This window comes from Oncorhynchus mykiss, chromosome 16, assembly GCF_057628025.1.
Source record: "Oncorhynchus mykiss isolate SJ-2025 chromosome 16, ASM5762802v1, whole genome shotgun sequence".
NCBI classification, from domain to species: Eukaryota; Metazoa; Chordata; class Actinopteri; order Salmoniformes; family Salmonidae; genus Oncorhynchus; species Oncorhynchus mykiss.
Genome location: NC_143037.1, coordinates 16,891,045 through 16,908,965, shown reverse-complemented (window position 1 = coordinate 16,908,965; position 17,921 = coordinate 16,891,045). Strand labels below are relative to the sequence as shown.

At 41.8% G+C, this 17,921-nt stretch overlaps 2 protein-coding genes across 4 annotated transcripts; both read right to left on the bottom strand.

Moving 5' to 3' along the window:
• Positions 1-1,589: 1,589 nt before the first annotated feature.
• LOC110491464 (gamma-crystallin M2) lies at positions 1,590-6,127 on the bottom strand. 2 transcript variants are annotated; one of them, XM_021564934.3, is made up of 3 exons: positions 6,004-6,127; positions 2,543-2,785; positions 1,590-2,212 (listed from the first exon to the last, which is right to left on the bottom strand). In XM_021564934.3, the coding sequence occupies exons 1-3, from the start codon at positions 6,010-6,012 to the stop codon at positions 1,937-1,939; spliced, it is 528 nt and encodes a 175-aa protein (XP_021420609.1). In that variant the 5' UTR covers positions 6,013-6,127; the 3' UTR covers positions 1,590-1,936. The 2 variants fall into 2 exon arrangements, with proteins under 2 accessions (XP_021420609.1, XP_021420608.1); XM_021564933.3 differs by having other exon boundaries at positions 5,722-6,040.
• Positions 6,128-6,919: 792 nt separating this feature from the next.
• Positions 6,920-11,859, bottom strand: crygmxl2 (crystallin, gamma MX, like 2). 2 transcript variants are annotated; one of them, XM_090202076.1, is made up of 3 exons: positions 11,648-11,859; positions 7,677-7,919; positions 6,920-7,247 (listed from the first exon to the last, which is right to left on the bottom strand). In XM_090202076.1, the coding sequence occupies exons 2-3, from the start codon at positions 7,719-7,721 to the stop codon at positions 6,972-6,974; spliced, it is 321 nt and encodes a 106-aa protein (XP_090058202.1). In that variant the 5' UTR covers positions 7,722-7,919; positions 11,648-11,859; the 3' UTR covers positions 6,920-6,971. The 2 variants fall into 2 exon arrangements, with proteins under 2 accessions (XP_090058202.1, XP_021423029.1); XM_021567354.3 differs by lacking the exon at positions 11,648-11,859 and adding an exon at positions 8,726-8,808.
• Between the last annotated feature and the right edge of the window lie 6,062 nt (positions 11,860-17,921).

The following is a 17,921-nucleotide window of genomic DNA, read 5'->3' as shown; positions in this document are numbered from 1 at the left end:
TTTGATTAGGAGATGAATAACTCAAGAATGCCAATGACTTTACATGTATGTTCGTCTCTGTCCTTCCACCGCTCTTTTCTACTAACACAAATAACAAATTAGCACCAAAGAAGGAATACTGATCTGAAAACAGACGTCAAAAAAGGGACTTTTTAATGGTTCTCATCTGGGAATAAGGCTTTTCCGTAAGTGGGGCATGGAAGATGGAAGACAATACTACAGAGGTTTAATTATCCAGCTATCAGAAATGAAACGAAAGAGGGAGAGAACTGAGACTAATAATGGAATCACAGAGTATGCTCTTCTGTGGTTCTTCTTCTCTCAGCTAAAGAATTCAGCCTCCAAAACGCACTACTTACCCTTCAATCAGCCCTCCACAAGTCCAAAGGGTACATTGATGAAGAATAAATGAAGAAAAGACAGGATATTGTCAGATCTCACTGTTTTGGTACTTCTATGGAAGAAGCTTAATATTTGTAATGGAAAGTATTGTATTAATGACTTGCAGAGGTAGAGAGTCTGATACATGGGTATTTTGCTGTTCTAGAATAGTCTATTGATGAGGGATCATGCAGCTTTTGGCCGGCCAAGTAGGGCGCTGTAGTATGCATGTTCTCTGCATGTAGCGTGTACAGAGGTAAACATACTGAGACACACAAACATAACGTACATGGTTGATACTAGATTTGAATCATGTCAGGACCCCCTGCATTAACTTCCATTTACGACAGACGCCAAGCACCCTGTGAATCTTTTGTGGAACGTTTCCCTGTTTAGGCAGAGCCAGATCCCATGTTTCACCCTGTTGACTCACTGACGACCGTGGGGATTGGAGTCCACATATATCAGAGGACGCAGGGCAGGTCACTGGACTTTTACAGCAAAGTCGACCGTTCTTTAATTGAACATTACTCAAGGCCAAAACTTATATTTTTTGTTTTGTTTGATCTAAAGAGACTCAAAAGTGTTCCCAGCTGGGCTTCAATTTTTTTAATCAATAATTAATTGTCAAAGTTATTTATTCATGTGTATCTTCACCAATTATGGGCTTCTAATTAACAATTTCAATAATTGATGTTTATTTCTGAAAGGGTTCCTTATCACACTGGCTGCTGAAAAATGCATGAGCAGGGAAGCAGACTTGGTTTAGTTTTTTTGTTCTGAGAGAGCTTGATGCTCGGGGCTAGTACCAGGACACATTGACTCTTCCCCTTTGAGTTGGCGCTAGCCCTGTGATGTGGGTCTAATACGGGCTTCTTTCATGGACCCAAAGCCCCTGCTCGGCACCATGTGATCTCATAAAGACTCCTACATGCCCATCCTCAGATACCCTTTTTTTGTTCTTTAATTACCGGCTTCAAATAATAATGTTTCCGTGTTCATTTTTCTTTGTGTATCGGGGGATGATGATGATGTCACAACAGTCTGCAGAGTTGGACCTTGATGTGTATGTGTCTATGGCTATCCAACTCCATGGCTTATGTTTAAAATGCCAAATAATGAACTTTAATAAAAGTACGCAAAACAAGACTGTTCCCGTAACCTATTTTGATAATGACAGTAGTTAATAAAAACAAAAGGCTCCTTGGTTGACTTTTATCAACTTTTCATTTATTTTGGTTCCTATAGGACAGGGGGTTGGGGACTGGCAAAGCACATCATTTTGCTCTGCAGCAACCAAAGCTAGAGAGACCATCACCGTTACCATACGAGCATCGCCTGAGCACCGAGGTCTACTTTCCCAGTCTAAGCAAAGCAGCGAAGACCCAACACCAAATGGAACAAAACCCCCAATCACATTCATGTGATTTCAGGGTCAGATGACCACAGTAGACACACAATAGTCAAACAGTGCTAGCAATAGAGGGTAGGGCTTCAATACAGAATTTAGAATTGGGCTGCATTAGGGGAGGAAGAGGGGGGTCTCGATTGACCTTCAGGGGGTCTCTGTGACACGTCTCAGGGAGCCGATGGTGGGGCTGGAGCTTCCCCACTCGCTGTGCCTCCTGTACTCGCCAGGGCGAAGGAAGTACTGACGACCCCTGTAGTGGGGGTGCTCGTGGAGGATCCAGTAACCCTCCATGACGTTGGCGGAGGAGATGTCGCGGCTGTGGAAGCTCTCGTGCAGGTCGGGGCAGTCCTCCATCATCTCCATGTTCTGACCCCTGAAGTCAGAGCGCCCGTAGATCTTCATCCTGTAGTTTCCTCGATACTGGGAAAGAAGAAGACAGACAAAATGGACAATGGATATATTAAATGATACACAGACAGTATATAGGCGTTAATGTAAGTGTACTATTAGGAGAATGAAATATAACTTGAACCATGACATTTGTGAAGAAGAAATTGACCGTGTTAAAAAAAGGTGTTGGTTGGCATTTGTGAATCTATTTGTCATAGCCTCAGCCAAATGTCAGTAAGAATCTAGCCAAGTAATTACAATAAATGCTAAGAAAGAAAAAAAAACAGTAGACACTGAAGCCCTCAGCTCAAGGGACTGAAAACAATGTGGGACTGAGGACACACGATGTGGTACACTCACAGGGGGCACCATACGGCAGGAGCGGATACAGTCGTTGAAGCCAGCCCAACGCTGGTAGTCGGGGTACTCGCCCTTGTTCAGCATGTACTGGTAGCCAGTGTAGTTGGGTTTCTCGTAGGCCACCCAGCAGCCATTGTCCACCTTTATGGAGTTACAGCGGCTGAAGTGGTTGTGCATCTCAGCAAAGTCGCTGCTGCACTCATAATGACGGCCCTGGAAGTTCTTGTCCTCGTAGAATATAATCTAGAAAAGAGAGATGGAAAGTTCAAATCAAAATGATACACACGATAAGCTAACGTAGCAGACGTAAATGAAACACCCGAGCAGAGTTTCCACATCCGCTTTCCAGCGGAAGCTAGGTTGAAGGAACTGTATCCCTGAAAGCCAGATGCATCCTGTTGTTGGCAACACCGCTAAGGGTGGGTGCACACATGATAACACAGATATTGGGGAAAAGTTTTGGCTGTCTTCTGAAAAATGTAAATAACCTAGCACAGAATGAAAAACACAATTACATTTTCATTATCAGGAACTGCAATCCAACGTACACCATTTATGACATGGAATTGAAATAGGCCAAGCCTACCTATAATATATACTTTTAGTACATGTGTCGAAGAAGAGAGTGTCATTGGAACAATAAGAAATGATCCACGGCTCATTTTCACATCCCAGAAACCGCACTGAGGTACATGCACATCCTTTAGGGCAGTGGTTCCTACACCTTTTATAGTCCAGTACCCTGTCAAATATTCAACCTCCAGCTGCATACCCCCTCTAGCACTAAGGTCAGCACACTCTCAAATGTTGTTTTTTTGCCATCATTGTAAGCCTGCCACACACACATTTATTAAACGTAAGAATGAGTGTGAGTTTTTGTCACAACCCGGCTCATGGGAAGTGACAAAGAGCTCTTGTAGGACCAGGGCACAACCAGCCATCTTACATATAACACTTTATTTGTTGATCAAAAATGGTGAATAACTCACCACAGGTTAATGAGAAGGGTATGCTTGAAAGGATGCACATAACTCTGCAATGTTGGGTTGTATTGGAGAGAGTCTCAGTCTTAAATCATTTTCCACACACAGTGTGTGCCTGTATTTAGTTTTCATGCTAGTGAGGGCCGAAAATCCACTTTCACATAGGTATGTGGTTGCAAAGGGCATCATTGTCTTAACAGCGCGATTTGCCAAGGCAGGATACTCAGAAACCTGGCAGTGGCTTCTGATTAAATTACATTTTCACAGAACCGCTTGTTGCAATTTCGATGAGGCTCTCTTGTTCAGATATCGGTAAGTGGACTGGTGGCAGGGCATGAAAGGAATAAAGAATCCAGTTATTTGTGTTATCTTTTTCGGGAAAGTACCTGCATAATTGCGCACCCAACTCACTCAAGTGCTTCGCTATATCACATTTGACATTGTCTGTAAGCTTGAGTTCATTTGCACACAAAAGAATCATACAATAATGGAAAGACCTGCGTGTTGTCCTTGTTAATGCAGACAGAGAAGAGCTCCAACTTCTTAATCATAGCCTCAATCGTGTCCCGCACATTGAATATAGTTGCAGAGAGTCCCTGTAATCCTAGATTCAGATCACTCAGGCAAGAAAAAACATCACCCAGATAGGCCAGTCGTGTGAGAAACTCGTCATCATGCAAGTGGTCAGACAAGTGAAAATGATGGTCAGTAAAGAAAACTTTAAGCTTGTCTCTCAATTTTAAAAAAAAGTGTCAATACTTTGCCCCATGATAACCAGCGCACTTCTGTACATTGTAAAAGAGTTACATGGTCGCTGCCCATATCATTGCATACTGCAGAAAATACACAAGAGTTCAGGGGCCTTGCTTTAACAAAGTTAACCATTTTGACTGTAGTGTCCAAAACGTCTTTCTAGCTGTCAGGCATTCCCTTGGCAGCAAGAGCCTCTCAGTGGATGCTGCAGTGTACCCAAGTGGCGTCTGGAGCAACTGCTTGCACGCGTGTTACCACTCCACTGTCTCCATGTCATGGCTTTTGCGCCATCAGTATAGATACCAACACATCTTGACCATCAAAGTCCATTTGATGTCACAAAAATTGTCCAGTACTTTCAAAATATCCTCTCCTGTTGTCCTGGTTTCCAGTGGTTTGCAGAAGAGGATGTCTTCCTTAACAGACCCCCCAGAAACGTAATGGACATATACCAGTAGCTGTGCCAGGCCCGCCACGTCTGTTGACTCATCCAGCTGTAACACATATAATTCACTGGCTTGTATGCGAAGCAGTATTTGTTTCAAAACATCTCCTGCCATGTCAATGATGCGTCAAGTGTTGTTTGATGAAGGAATTGTCTGTATAGTTTTTGGGCCTTTTCCCCCAGCATTGTCCCAGCCATATCCGCGGCAACAGGAAGAATTAAGTCCTCCACAATAGTATGGACTTGTCTGTCTTAGCCACTCGGTAGCTCACCATATCAGACGATCTAGCCCCTTCTTATTAATGGTATCTGTTGCTTACTACTCGAAAGTCGTCTTAATTCTCGCTCAAAAAACTCCCGTGGCTTTTTTTTTATTTTTTAAATGTGAAGAATGTGAATCACATTTATATTTGGCGTACCCCCTACGGCATTGCGCATACCACAGTTTGGGAATACCTGCTTTAGGGCATGGGACAAAGGAATGTGTTGTGTCAATTGTGAGTGTGCTCATGTTGCTGAGGATCAGAAGTGCCCGGTACGAGAGAGACAGGTTGAGGTTGCCAGGGTGAGAGTAGAACAGAAGGTGGGTAGTAGGCCTAGGCCAATACAGAGTGAATTTGAGACAAAAATATCTAAAGGATCGTATTATTAAACAGACTTTTCATACATGAGTCTGTTGTAGACCCACTTCCTCTCTGCTTACCTCATGTCAAAATAAAAGTCCTGCACGTGCGCCATATGTGGGCAAAAAAGGAACAACTTGTGGGGGACTTTTATTTAGTCTGTTTAATAATACAATCCTTTAGATCCCTCAAACTCAACTCGAGCTCAAGGCCAGTTCCACTGCATTTTTTTAATTGTTCTCCTCTAATCAGGGACTGATTTAGACCTGGGACACCAGGTGTGTCCAATTAATTATAAGGTAGAATAGAAAACCAGCAGGCTCCAATGCCCCTGCTTTAGATAACAAATACACCCGTGTTGCTAAAAGAACCTACCTTTGAGACTATGCATTGGTGCTGCCCTCCTCTCCGTCCAGTCCATTCATACTTGCACATTAGCTTTGAGCCTTTAACGCATTCTATTCACCATCTCCTAAAATCCCCTCCAATATCATTACTGGCCAATCATTTCTAGGTAAATTGCAAGCTATTTCGTTATTTATAATACTATCCAGTGAATCCAAATACGAAAGATGTATCACGGTTTATCACAGACAATTGTTAAATGAGCCTCTTTCCTGTATTTCCCCATGAAACTCATGGTGTGTTCATGCTTACCTTGCTCATTGTGACTGTGTTTAGTTCGGACCGGACCGGGTAGTGAGCGGTACTGGACCTCTTTATAGACCCTGCAGGGATCAGGCCTTTGTAAATGTGACACAAAGCTTTGTCGTGTCAGCACAATGTGCTCTACGGGCTACAGAAAACTATAGGGCTGGCCCACAGCAGCAGCTCTTTGTCTCGGTCAAAAGCTCTCTATCTCTATGGGAAATACTGTACAACGGCACTTTCCGAAGTCACACAATAAGAGTTGCAACCTCTGCCTTTATTGGCATTGAGGCTAGCAATGTATAGACAGACTACCAGAGAGAGAGAAAAATACTAAGCCATCCTTAACAGCTTTATAATGAATTGAACTTGTTGCAATGAGTTTCTGATTTGCAGGTCATTCATTCAATCAGTTAGTTAATCAATAATATTCTTAATGTTAAGGCTGTGACATACCAGTATAGCAATATTTTTTCCTTGGCAAAAATGAAAACAGGAAGCAGACCAAACTCTTTGGGCCTTTAAAAACTCAGCTATTAAGTTTTCAAGATATATAACTTTCAAAATACAGAAATACAGCTGGATAAATCATTAACGAGGGTGCAGACAACTTTTAGGGTTGATTATGGTATAGTATACATACTGTACACAGCAATTCTCCTGTCTAATAACCATACACTAATGCCCCCGGGCGCCGAAGACGTGGATGTCGATTAAGGCAGCCCCCCGCACCTCTCTAATTCAGAGGGGTTGGGTTAAATGCGGAAGACACATTTCAGTTGAAGGCATTCCGTTGTACAACTGACTAGGTATCCCCCTTTCCCTTTCCCTTAATTGCTGGAACTTAATTATTTACACAAAAGCTTTGCTATTGTTTTGCCATTGATTTGAGATGGGGGAAAAAAAATCACACAGAGAAGCCACATTTGAAAAACCAGCACCTTTAATCACTTTGTTACAGTCCAGATGTGAGAAGCTTACAGGCCACTTCTCATTCTCCTGAAGGAGCCCACCATGGGGTTGTGGCAGGCCCAGTCGTTGCAGGCCCTGTACTCCCCGGGGCGGAGGAAGTACTGACGACCCCTGTAGTTGGGGTGCTCGTAGAACACCCAGTAGCCTTCCATGACGTTGGAGGAGAAGATGTCACGGTGGCGGAAACGCTCATACACGTTGGGGCAGTCGTCCATGAACTCCATCATGTGACCAGACATCTCAGGCCTGTTGTAGATTCTCATTCTGTAGGCTCCTCTGTACTGTTGGTAGAAGAGACAGAGAGGAGGGAATAGGGAGGACAAGAAGTGATTAGGGGCGAAATGATCACAGAGGTCACAGTAGAGTTTTATACACTGGGCGATCTAAGAATTTCTACACGTCGATTAATACCAGAGACTTGCTTCCTTTAGAAATAGATATTCAGTCAAATGAGGAAACCTCTCAAAGCAGAAGTATAATACTGCCAAAAACACTGAGTGATGATGAATAGAATGAAAATGAAGAAGGTAAGTCTTTGGGGTGCGTTCCTATTCCTTTAAAAAATGACTGGATCTCCTTGTGGACTTTGATGCTTTGACTCCTCTCTGTATCTATAAATGACATCAAAAGGCTGGTGATTGACGCTGATTTCTAAAGTGTCGTTTGATGTGTGGCAGGAGTAACCCTATCCATCAGTTTGACTGACTTACGGGGGGGAACATCTGGCAGGAACGGATGCAGTTGTTGAAGCCCATCCAGTGGTGGTGGTCAGGGTACTCTCCCTGGTTCAGGATGTACTGGTAGCCGTTGAAGTTGGGCTTCTCGTAGGCCACCCAGTGACCGCCGGTCACCCTGATAGAGTTACAGCAGTTGAAGTGTCTGAACGTGTCAGCACAGTCACTGTTGCACTCATAGTGTCGACCCTGGAAGTTGTGGCCTTCGTAAAAGATTATCTACAAAGAACAGAAATGTATAAAATAGTTTATGTGGAAAGTAATTTACACTGAGTCGGCGATGATGATAGTAAAATGACTTTTGACTGAAAGCCGTACTCATGGACGTAGTGTTGATCCTCAACAAGCTAGCTCCCTCGACAAGCTAGCTCCCTCGACAAGCTAGCTCCCTCGGCGAAGCTAGCTCCCTTGGCAAGCTAGCTCCCTTGACAAGCTAGCTCCCTCGACAAGCTAGGTCCCTCGACAAGCTAGCTCCCTCGACAAGCTAGCTCCCTCAAGCTAGGTCAAGCTTAAGAAGCATTCTGCCTAAGCCTATGTATGCTTGATTTGGTCTGTAAAGGGTCGCTGCACACCCCAGATATCTCCCACAATCAACAGCCTGATCAACTCTAAGGAGATGTGTAACGCTGCATGAGACAAATGGTGGTCACCCCAGATACTGACTGATTTTCTGATCCACACCCCGATTTTTTTTTTTTTTTGGTATCTGTGACCAACTCAAATGCATATCTGTATTCCCAGTCATGTGAAATCCATAGATTAGGGCCTAATTTGTTTATTTCAATTGACAGATTTTCCTTATATGAGCTGTAACTCAGTACAATTCTAGAAATTGTTGCATGTTGCGTTCATATTCCTGCTCAGTGTAGTTTTACAACTGAAGTCTTTGACATAGCTTCATAAATTGTATGCCTAGCTTACTTTGCCAAAAAGCTTCCCAATACCTTAAGCTTAACAGCATCTGGTGATCTCCCTAATTACATCAGCAATCATCGAACAAGTAAGCTAAACCTGTTAGCTCATACCTTTCCCATGGTTGGAGGGCTTGATGTCTGCACCGTAGCCCTCAGCAGACTCTCAGGCCCTTTTTTATACTCTTCTACTGACAGTAAAATAGACCTGTGTCTACATTGTAGTGACTAGAAGTGACCTTTTTAGACGTCAGGGACCATTCCAATTGTCTCTGAAACCATAGGCTACTCTTTACCCGCAAGTGCTGGAGTTTACCTATACAAATACAAAACCTCCCCCTCCACCCCATATGCCTACCTCATTCTGTGTTCTTTACACCGACCCTTGTTCAGCCATGACATGGTGATGCGCCCATTGAAACATCACACAAAAGGCCTTTAGGTACTGTATGTAGTGTGAACAACCGAGCTTTTAACGTTTGCAGGAGGTTAGACTGTTCGTGCACTCTCTAGTAAACGAAACAAAGTCAAATATTCTACAACTACTTGGGGTTGATGTGAAAAAAAATGATTGAAATTTGATGTGAAAAAGTTATGAAAATGTTAAACGGATTATCATAGTTTATTTCAGTGTGGGTTCATATTTTCCCTCTCTCTGATCTCAGGTCACAGAATCGTGGTTGTGTTCCCTTCGTAGACCTGTGTGTGTGTGTGTGTGTGTAAGTGATTCTGATGTTATTGATTGAATCAAGCCCTTGTGTTGATGTAATCTAGAGTGATCTGGTCTCTTTTTGCTTCCATAGCCTGCAGACCTACTCTGATGTCATGTACAGACAACTGTGTGTGTGTGTGTGTGTGTGTGTGTGTGTGTGTGTGTGTGTGTGTGTGTGTGTGTGTGTGTGTGTGTGTGTGTGTGTGTGTGTGTGTGTGTGTCAAAGGGAGGGCATAGTTGTGTCTGAGTCTATCTGAAAAGTAATAGTGCTTTGGCTTGTAAACATACCCCAGAGCGGAAGGGAAAAGGCCAGAAAGAGTTGCCCTTGTGTGTTCTGTTCCCAAAGCCCAGCTGATGCCAGAAAGTTCAGTCTCATCCTTTAGCCTTTCATGAGGATAAGAGCCCATTCCCTCTCTCTACTTCTGCATTTTGCTGCTTCAAGTCTGTAGAAAGACTATATCTTCTGAAACACAATAGCCATTCTGTTCCTGGGCAAAAACCTGCTACTCTGGCAACGTTTCTAACCAAATGTGACTCATTATCAGAGTGAGTTAAAACATGAAACCTAAAGAAGCCTAGGGGAATTTCAAGGCAACCATTATCAAAAAATGAAAGCTTATCAACTGTTCTTTAAGCAGCTCTCTTTTCGGTGACATAAGTAGATAATTGATATCCTTTTATCACATTGTGCAGTGTATAATTGTATCTGAATTATCAGATGTCTGCTTCTGTAAAGGTTCTTGTGAGAATTTTTTGGGGGTAGAAAATGTGACCACATTGAGGTATTGGGTGTATAATAGGATTCAGTCTTCATCAGACTCTTCGTTAGACTCTTCATCATTCTAGTTGCACTCATCTTATTTTTTTTTGCTAAAGCTTTTGGACTGCATATTCATCGTTGTCATTAACACCACTATCCTCATCCTCATCATCACCATAATCATCCTCCTCATCCTCATCATCACCATAATCCTCCTCCTCATCATCATCATCATAATTATCATCATCCTCCTCCTCATCATTATCTCAGGTTCTTTGCTGAAACTCTAGTTCTGAATCTTTATTATCATACTCATCATAACAGCATAGTCAACCTCCATCTTTGTTGTCATCATTTTAACCCTCTGGGATGGTTTCCAACCTTTCCACTCATTAAATCTGATCGCAGCATCTGTGTGCCCCTGTGTTTTGCAAAGGAGAACCTTATTTCAGAACTCTCAAATTATCATCTTTAGCAGTGCTACAAGACATCTCCTTCCCATCCTGTAGGGAAAGCAACATCACAGACGCCCCTGCCTGTTATCTCTGGTCCCCCCCAGAGGAGAAATAAAGCAGCCACTGTGGAGCATTCCACTCTTCATCTTAGAATGAGAAAGATGGAGCGAGGGAGAGAGAATGTAAAGGGGGGGTACATTGCAGCCATCTCTGTGTCATCCAAGGAACACATAGTGCAGGGGAGTTACATGTAATCTGTTTACAAAAATGAACTATAATCAGTTACGTACAGTATGTCACCAGAAAAAATATTGTAATCAGATTACATATACTTTGGAAAAACTAGATGATTACTTCTTGGATCACTTTTAAATTTAGAAAGGATGTTTGCCAGAAAAAAATACTTATTGGATACTCTTCTAAATTCAGAAAGGATGTTTGCCGGGGGAAAAAATACAATATGACACCTTTCTGTGTCATAGTAACTGAGAGTAATCAGATTACGTTTCTGAGTTTAGGTAATCCAAAAGTTACAGTACTGATTACAATTTCGAATAGGTAACCAATTACATTTAGAAAGTAACCTACCCAATCCTGCAATATGTGTAGGCTAATCACATAGGAAATGATGAAACGCTCAACCTTTTTTAAATTTTACACACTTGGGAAAGAAAGAGGCATACCACATATTTGATAGGCTACCTAATTAAACTGAGCCTATAACATCCTGCAAACAGATTTCAGTCAAAACAAAGAGACATTGAATTGCACTAAAACTGAAAATGGCTTTAAATTCCAAACCATGTCTTTAAACTCACTGTCAAAAACCATCACAATATATCCCCAAAATATTGCAGGCAGAGAGATAGGACCAAGTAGGCCTCCAATGTTCCCCATTATAAGCAGTCATTTAAAGAACACTATCTTGCTGACTCTTCTGGGGTGTAAACAAGGGGTTTGTATGTATATATATATATATATATATATATATATAGATATATATATTAATTCGATGGAGGCTTCTCTTCAGAATTGGCTAATCTGGTGTTGAAAACGCGGCGTGATCGCTCTGTGCTCGCCAAAGCCTCTCACGTGAATAGAGTGAATACCTGTTTTGCTCAGAGATCATCCTCCCCATTCTTCCATTAAAAATCTCCAGGCGGCCTCTCTCTCTGTCGCTGCCAGCGCGCGCTCTATATCGGGTTTGCCAGACGCAGACGCGGGAACTGCTATGAGCTCATGCCAGGGCTGGGATTTACCGCGATGCGTCTGATGTGCTCCATCTTTTTGCTTGGGGATAATTAAAAGAGGAAATGGTGCTGGAAGAACAGAACGGAGGAGGAGATGGAGGGGGGGGGGGGGGGGGGGGGGGCAAATGATGCAGCTGTCATTTATTTTAAGCCGTTCATACATGTTGTTTTTCCCTCATTTGTGACTTTGCTTAAAACTTTTCTCACCTTAGAATTTTGTACAAATCCCTCACCCTCCCACAAGGAATGCAGCATACAACACACAGGTGGACATTTTAGCCAATATGCTTTTTCAGAGGTTACGTTTAGGCCTATTCAGCCTATATGCCTAAATTGCCTATAGGCATTTTTCATTAAATAACCCTGCTATTTAGCCTACTTGAAAAGACCATAGTCCACAATCTAAACACATAGCCTGAACCTTGCACCATGAACTAAACTTACTAAATAGTAAACCCACTTCTTCTTATCCAAACATTCACATCAATTTCACATGTGGGAGTAGCCTAGATCTGAAACGGATCTTGGTCTCAAAGTGTTTCCCCATCTTTAAACTCTATGTCTCCCATGCCCCAAAGGTTTCAGTATAAAGAGCAACTTTTCACCCTGTGATCCACGCACCTTTTAAACAATTCATTCTGTTTACTGACACATGACAAAAAAAGTTCAAATCCTCTTCATATCTCCTCTTACAAGGATAGGCTACACCTCACCTCAGCCGTGCTTGTGCATTTAGAGCCCGGTAGATGACTTCAATTGAGGCCCCTGAACAAACGGGAAATTCAGTTTGAAGGAGCTCTAACTTTCACCAATCCGTAAATTTATAATCACATGTGATGCCATTTCTTACTTCCTCAAATGTGTCACCAAAGCAAATGTGTTCTGACAACAGTAAGTGACAAGCGCGCCAAAGGAGAGGCGGGAAATCAGCCGTTGCGCTTGCTATCAATTATTGATCGCGTCGCGCCCGACCAACCAGCAGACGTATTGTTATAGGCTAATGAAATACATGAATTTAAAAACAAAAAAAGAAACCAAGGTCGGCCCCATTGTTGTGTGAAGGCTTGTGAGTTTGATTGACTGACTGCACATTTTTCTCGTTTGCTAGTGTGGCTGATCAAAGGAGGGCCTTTATTGCCCAAGGCCACTTGCAATTTATTTAGAGGGGCTGTGTCGCTGTCCCAGCAGGTAACAATACTGGGCCAAGCCACTCAAGATAATCATAGCTTTGACGTGTCTCCCCCTCCCCCATAGGCCACACATGCACACACACAAGCATGGTTAAGAGGAAACATCCATATTAGACTGATTTAGATCACATTGGTAATATGCAAGGGTGTATTTTGGGCTCAAATTCTGAAAAGCCTCAAAGGAATATCCACATTACCTTGATAAAAATCCATAGGCCAACCAAGCGTTAGTGTTTGTCATTTAGGCCTATAGCTTGGACTTTATTTATAGTTCATTTCGGACTCATGTCCTGATTTCCAACAGACCCATATGTGCGGGAAATACCACGTGACAATTCATCCTTCAATTTTGTTTAAATTTGAATTTGAATTATTATTAATCGTTTACTTTGAATACAGTAGCCCAGGCCTAATAAATTAGGCTATCCGTTACAAATAAGTTGAGTAGCGTAACCAGCAGCTAGACAAAGAGAGGAGGGAAATAACGAGCAGTGTCACAAGAAAACGATTCTACGATATTAGAAATGAAAGGAAAATGCTTTCCATTAAAAAAAGTTACTCACAACGGAATTCTAGTAATAGGTTGCTATAATTTAATGGGGGTAAACACATTTGAACATGTGCGAGAAATAAATAATATTGGTGCATCCGGGAGTGGAAAACAAGTTACATTTCCGCAGGAGCATCGGGTTGTCTTTTTAGTAGGCAACATCTCCATGCCACCTTGATACGTTATTTTAGAAAGTGTGTTTGAAAACCCGTCCCGTGTACCGCATTAATAATACACGATAGAGAGCATATTAACAGTGCGCATATTCTGCGTCCAGACTCACTCGGGTGCTTACGAGGATGTGCTATAAACAACAGTCTCAGATCTCTTCCTCATAGAAACCGTCAAAAACAAAAGCCTGAAATACTACACCAGATTTACTCGTCTGACGAATCTTTTATCTCAAAATGTTCTAATTACAGCGAGGCCATCATTTCAGACACGTTTTTAATAGTCAGAACCCAAGAGAGAGACATTTTTTTTAACTTTTGCGAACACAGGTTTGAGTTCAGGTAGCATAGTGAGCTGAACAGATAAACTATTGTACTGAATTGTGTTGTATTGTATTATATCTAATATTAGTATAGTAAATGTAGTCAGGCTACGTTATAGACATAGCCTAATAGTAGCATAAGTATAGGCCTATAGGTGTCATGTTTTGATAAGAGGTAAACTTGAAAACGTTGCAAACAGACTTAATTTTGGGGTTTATTATTATAAACCTGTTTCTTTTTAATTCACACTATTATTTTAGACAAATAGGCTAATTTACTATAATTGATTTAGTAATATGTTTCATAGGCCCTGTCAAAATATGATATTTATGTTTCGATAATGTAGTTTAATATTGTCTGATTGCACAGGATATTAAAAAGGTCTCTTTAGATGAAGACTTTTTCTCTTAAAGCGCCATAAACATTTAGAATGCTTTTGTTGTCTCATTTTAAGAGGAACATTGAATATGTAGGATAGGCTACAATCACTTTTAATAGAGGTGGATTTCATAATGATGATTCTCTTACCTTGCTGATGACCGTTTTTTTACTAGAAGGATACAGTTTTTGTCAGATGGGATTTATCGTAACAGGTTAGGAGAATTAACGTAGCAGATTAGGATAATTAACGTAGCAGGTTAGGATAATTAGATTAAGGTTAGGAAAAAGGTTAGGGTTACCTAAAATGTATTAAAAAAAACTTTTGACGTTAATTTGACAAGCTGGATCGCTTCTTGCCATGACCCTATTGCCCTCCTACTAATGAGATTTATTCAATCTCTTGAATTCGAATAGACTCCAATTAAATAATTCAAAGTCCATGTGATGTGGGCATCACTTTCTCTCATTGCTTTTTTTCCTATCATTTGTCGAGCAGGAACCGTTTATATGGACGAGTGAATACTGTAATAACATTGCTTTTTGGGATTTATCTTTTTTTTGTGAACATGAAGGATGAGCCAGACCACGTGTTTCAATCAGTACTCAGCACTAAGTAAAAACACTACCGACTGCATCTGTATGCAACCTGCTCTTTTATGAGTTGAAAATAATGAAGTGCTTTGGTCAACGTTTTATTGCTCCTTGTAGATAGAATTCAATGACATTATGCATTTGGGATCTATGTGTTATCAAGACTCCAATGCTTTGTTGTACGTCTGTGGCTCCAACGTGTTAGAACGGCGAATCTTTACCGCCAGAGGGCGCTAGAACCCAAAACATAGGCCTTTCTCAGATAATCTGTCTCCTGCCTTTATGCTGTATCTCTGAGGAGGTTTATTGAGAGAGAGTGAGACTTTGGGACACAGTCACAGATGTATATTTGCTGAGGGGGAGATGCAGGGGCACACAGCACAGATCTGTGTTTACTGGATCTGTGGTCCCTCTCTCTGCACTGAATCCTATCAGTGTGTGCAGACACAGGGTTTTGCCCAGTGGAGGCGGCACCAAGTCGTTTAAGCAGCCACTGAGAGAGAGGTGACCGGTCACACAGAATATAACAAACATACATGTACTGCTGATGTCAAACAGGCTGCCACGAGAATGAGTTTATCTATGGTACATGCTCACATATCTACATTGACATACCATTGTGACACACGCACGCACACACACACACAAGCACACACACACACACGCACGCACGCACACACGCACGCACACACACACACACACACACACACACAACAATGGGCAGTTGGCTTTGTACCAGTTTGTAGCTCAGTGGATGTGGATGCTGACTGAGAGATGAGTGGAATACCTGCAGGACTGCAGAGATGCCAGTTCTCCCATTGGGAGGGGCTCTGTCCAGGTCTTTTGTTCTGTTGACCAGTCACTCTATTCATTTAGCTTTGCTCTCTCAAATGCACCAGTGTGACCAATTGATCATTCAAAAGTATGTCCTCAAACCAGTCTATCTGTCCTCATAGCATGCCATTTAAACTGTGTGCCATATGCTTTCAATCAATTTGTTTTATGTGGAATAGCTGGGTAGCTAGTATACTCTACTACCTCATTCAAATGAAATAAAATGTTATTGGTTGTGTACACATACATTGGCAAGAAAAAGTATGTGAACCCTTTGGAAATACCTGGATTTCTGCATAAATTGTTCATAAAATTTGACTTGATCTTCATCTAGGTCACAACAATAGACAAACACAGTCTGCTTAAACTAATAACACACAAACAATTATAATTGTTCATGTCTTTATTGAACACACCGTGTAAACATTCACAGTGCAGGGTGGGAAAAGTATGTGAACCCTTGGATTTAATAACAGGTTGACCCTCCTTTGACAGCGATAACCTCAACCAAATGTTTTCTGTAGTTGTGGATCAGACCTGCACAGCGGTCAGGAGGAATTTTTGACCATTCTTCTTCACAAAACTGTTTATATTCAGCAATATTCTTGGGATGTCTGGTGTGAACTGGTCTCTTGAGGTCATACCACAGCATCTCAATTGGGTTGAGGTCAGGACTCTGACTGGGCCACTCCAGAAGGTGTATTATATTCTGTTGAAGCCATTCTGTTGTAGATTTACTTCTGTGTTTTGGGTTGTTGTCCTGTTGCATCACCCAACTTCTGTTGAGCTTCAATTGGTGGACAGATAACCTAACACTCTCCTGAAAAATGTCTTGATAAAATTGCAAATTCATTTTTCCGTCGATGATAGCAAGCTGTCCAGGCCCTGAGGCAGCAAAGCAGTCCCAAACCATGATGCTCCCTCCACCATACTTTACAGTTGGGATGAGGTTTTGATGTTGGTGTGCTGTGTGTGTACCTTCCAAACAACTCAACTGTAGTTTCATCTGTCCACAGAATACTTTGCCTGTAGCGCTGTGGAACATCCAGGTGCACTTTTGCAAACTTCAGACGTGCAGCAATGTTTTTTATGGACAGCAGTGCCTTCTTCCGTGGTGTCCTCCCATGAACACCATTCTTGTTTAGTGTTTTACTTATCCTAGACTCTGATTGAGAACCATACTAGGCCGAACTCAACAACCAACATAGAAAAACAAACATAGAATGCCCACCCAACTCACGCCCTGACCATAATAAAACAAAGATATAATAACAGAACTAAGGTCAGAACGTAACACATCAGGCAATGCTTCTTGTGAATAGCAAACTCAAATTTCGTGAGTGTATTTTAAAGGGCAAGAATGCTCTAAACAACATCTCTCTCCTATTCACATACTTTTTCCAACCTACACTGTGAATGTTTAAATGATGTATTCAATACAGACAAGAAAAACACAATAATTTGTGTGCTATTAGTTTAAGCACACTATGTTTGTCTATTGTTGTGACTTAGATGAAGATCAGATTAACACTATTCCTCTTGTCCAGATGGGATATGGCGATTGCGTAATCCGTGGATCTGTTGGGGCGGTATGCAAATTGTAGTGGGTCTAGAGTGTTAGGTAAGGTGGAGGTGATATGATCATTAACTAGCCTCTCAAAGCACTTCATGATGACAGAAGTGAGTGCTACGGGGTGATAGTCATTTAGGACCGCATGATGAATCTGAATGAAGTCTTCCATGTTCCCTTATGATGTATTGAAAATGCACATCTCTGTTCTCTTGTATAGCGTTTTCTGTACATCCCCTAAAAAAGAGGCACATTAAATTGATATTTGCATGTGTTTTCAGGTGGGAATCAATTGTTGTGCCTTAAGAAAGCTAGATGGAATCAAGCAGTTTGCTATTAACATTTTTGTGTGCAGTTATTTTGTGTCGGTGGATATGGTAGTGAGATGCGTGAGAAGCCTGATTATATCATGCGAGAGAGAGGTCTCAGAGGAGTTAAAAGTAGCGCTTCCCATCCCTACAGCGGATAGAGGTCCTCAACACAATCCCTGGAAGACCCACCACTCCACTCACTCACTAGGGAC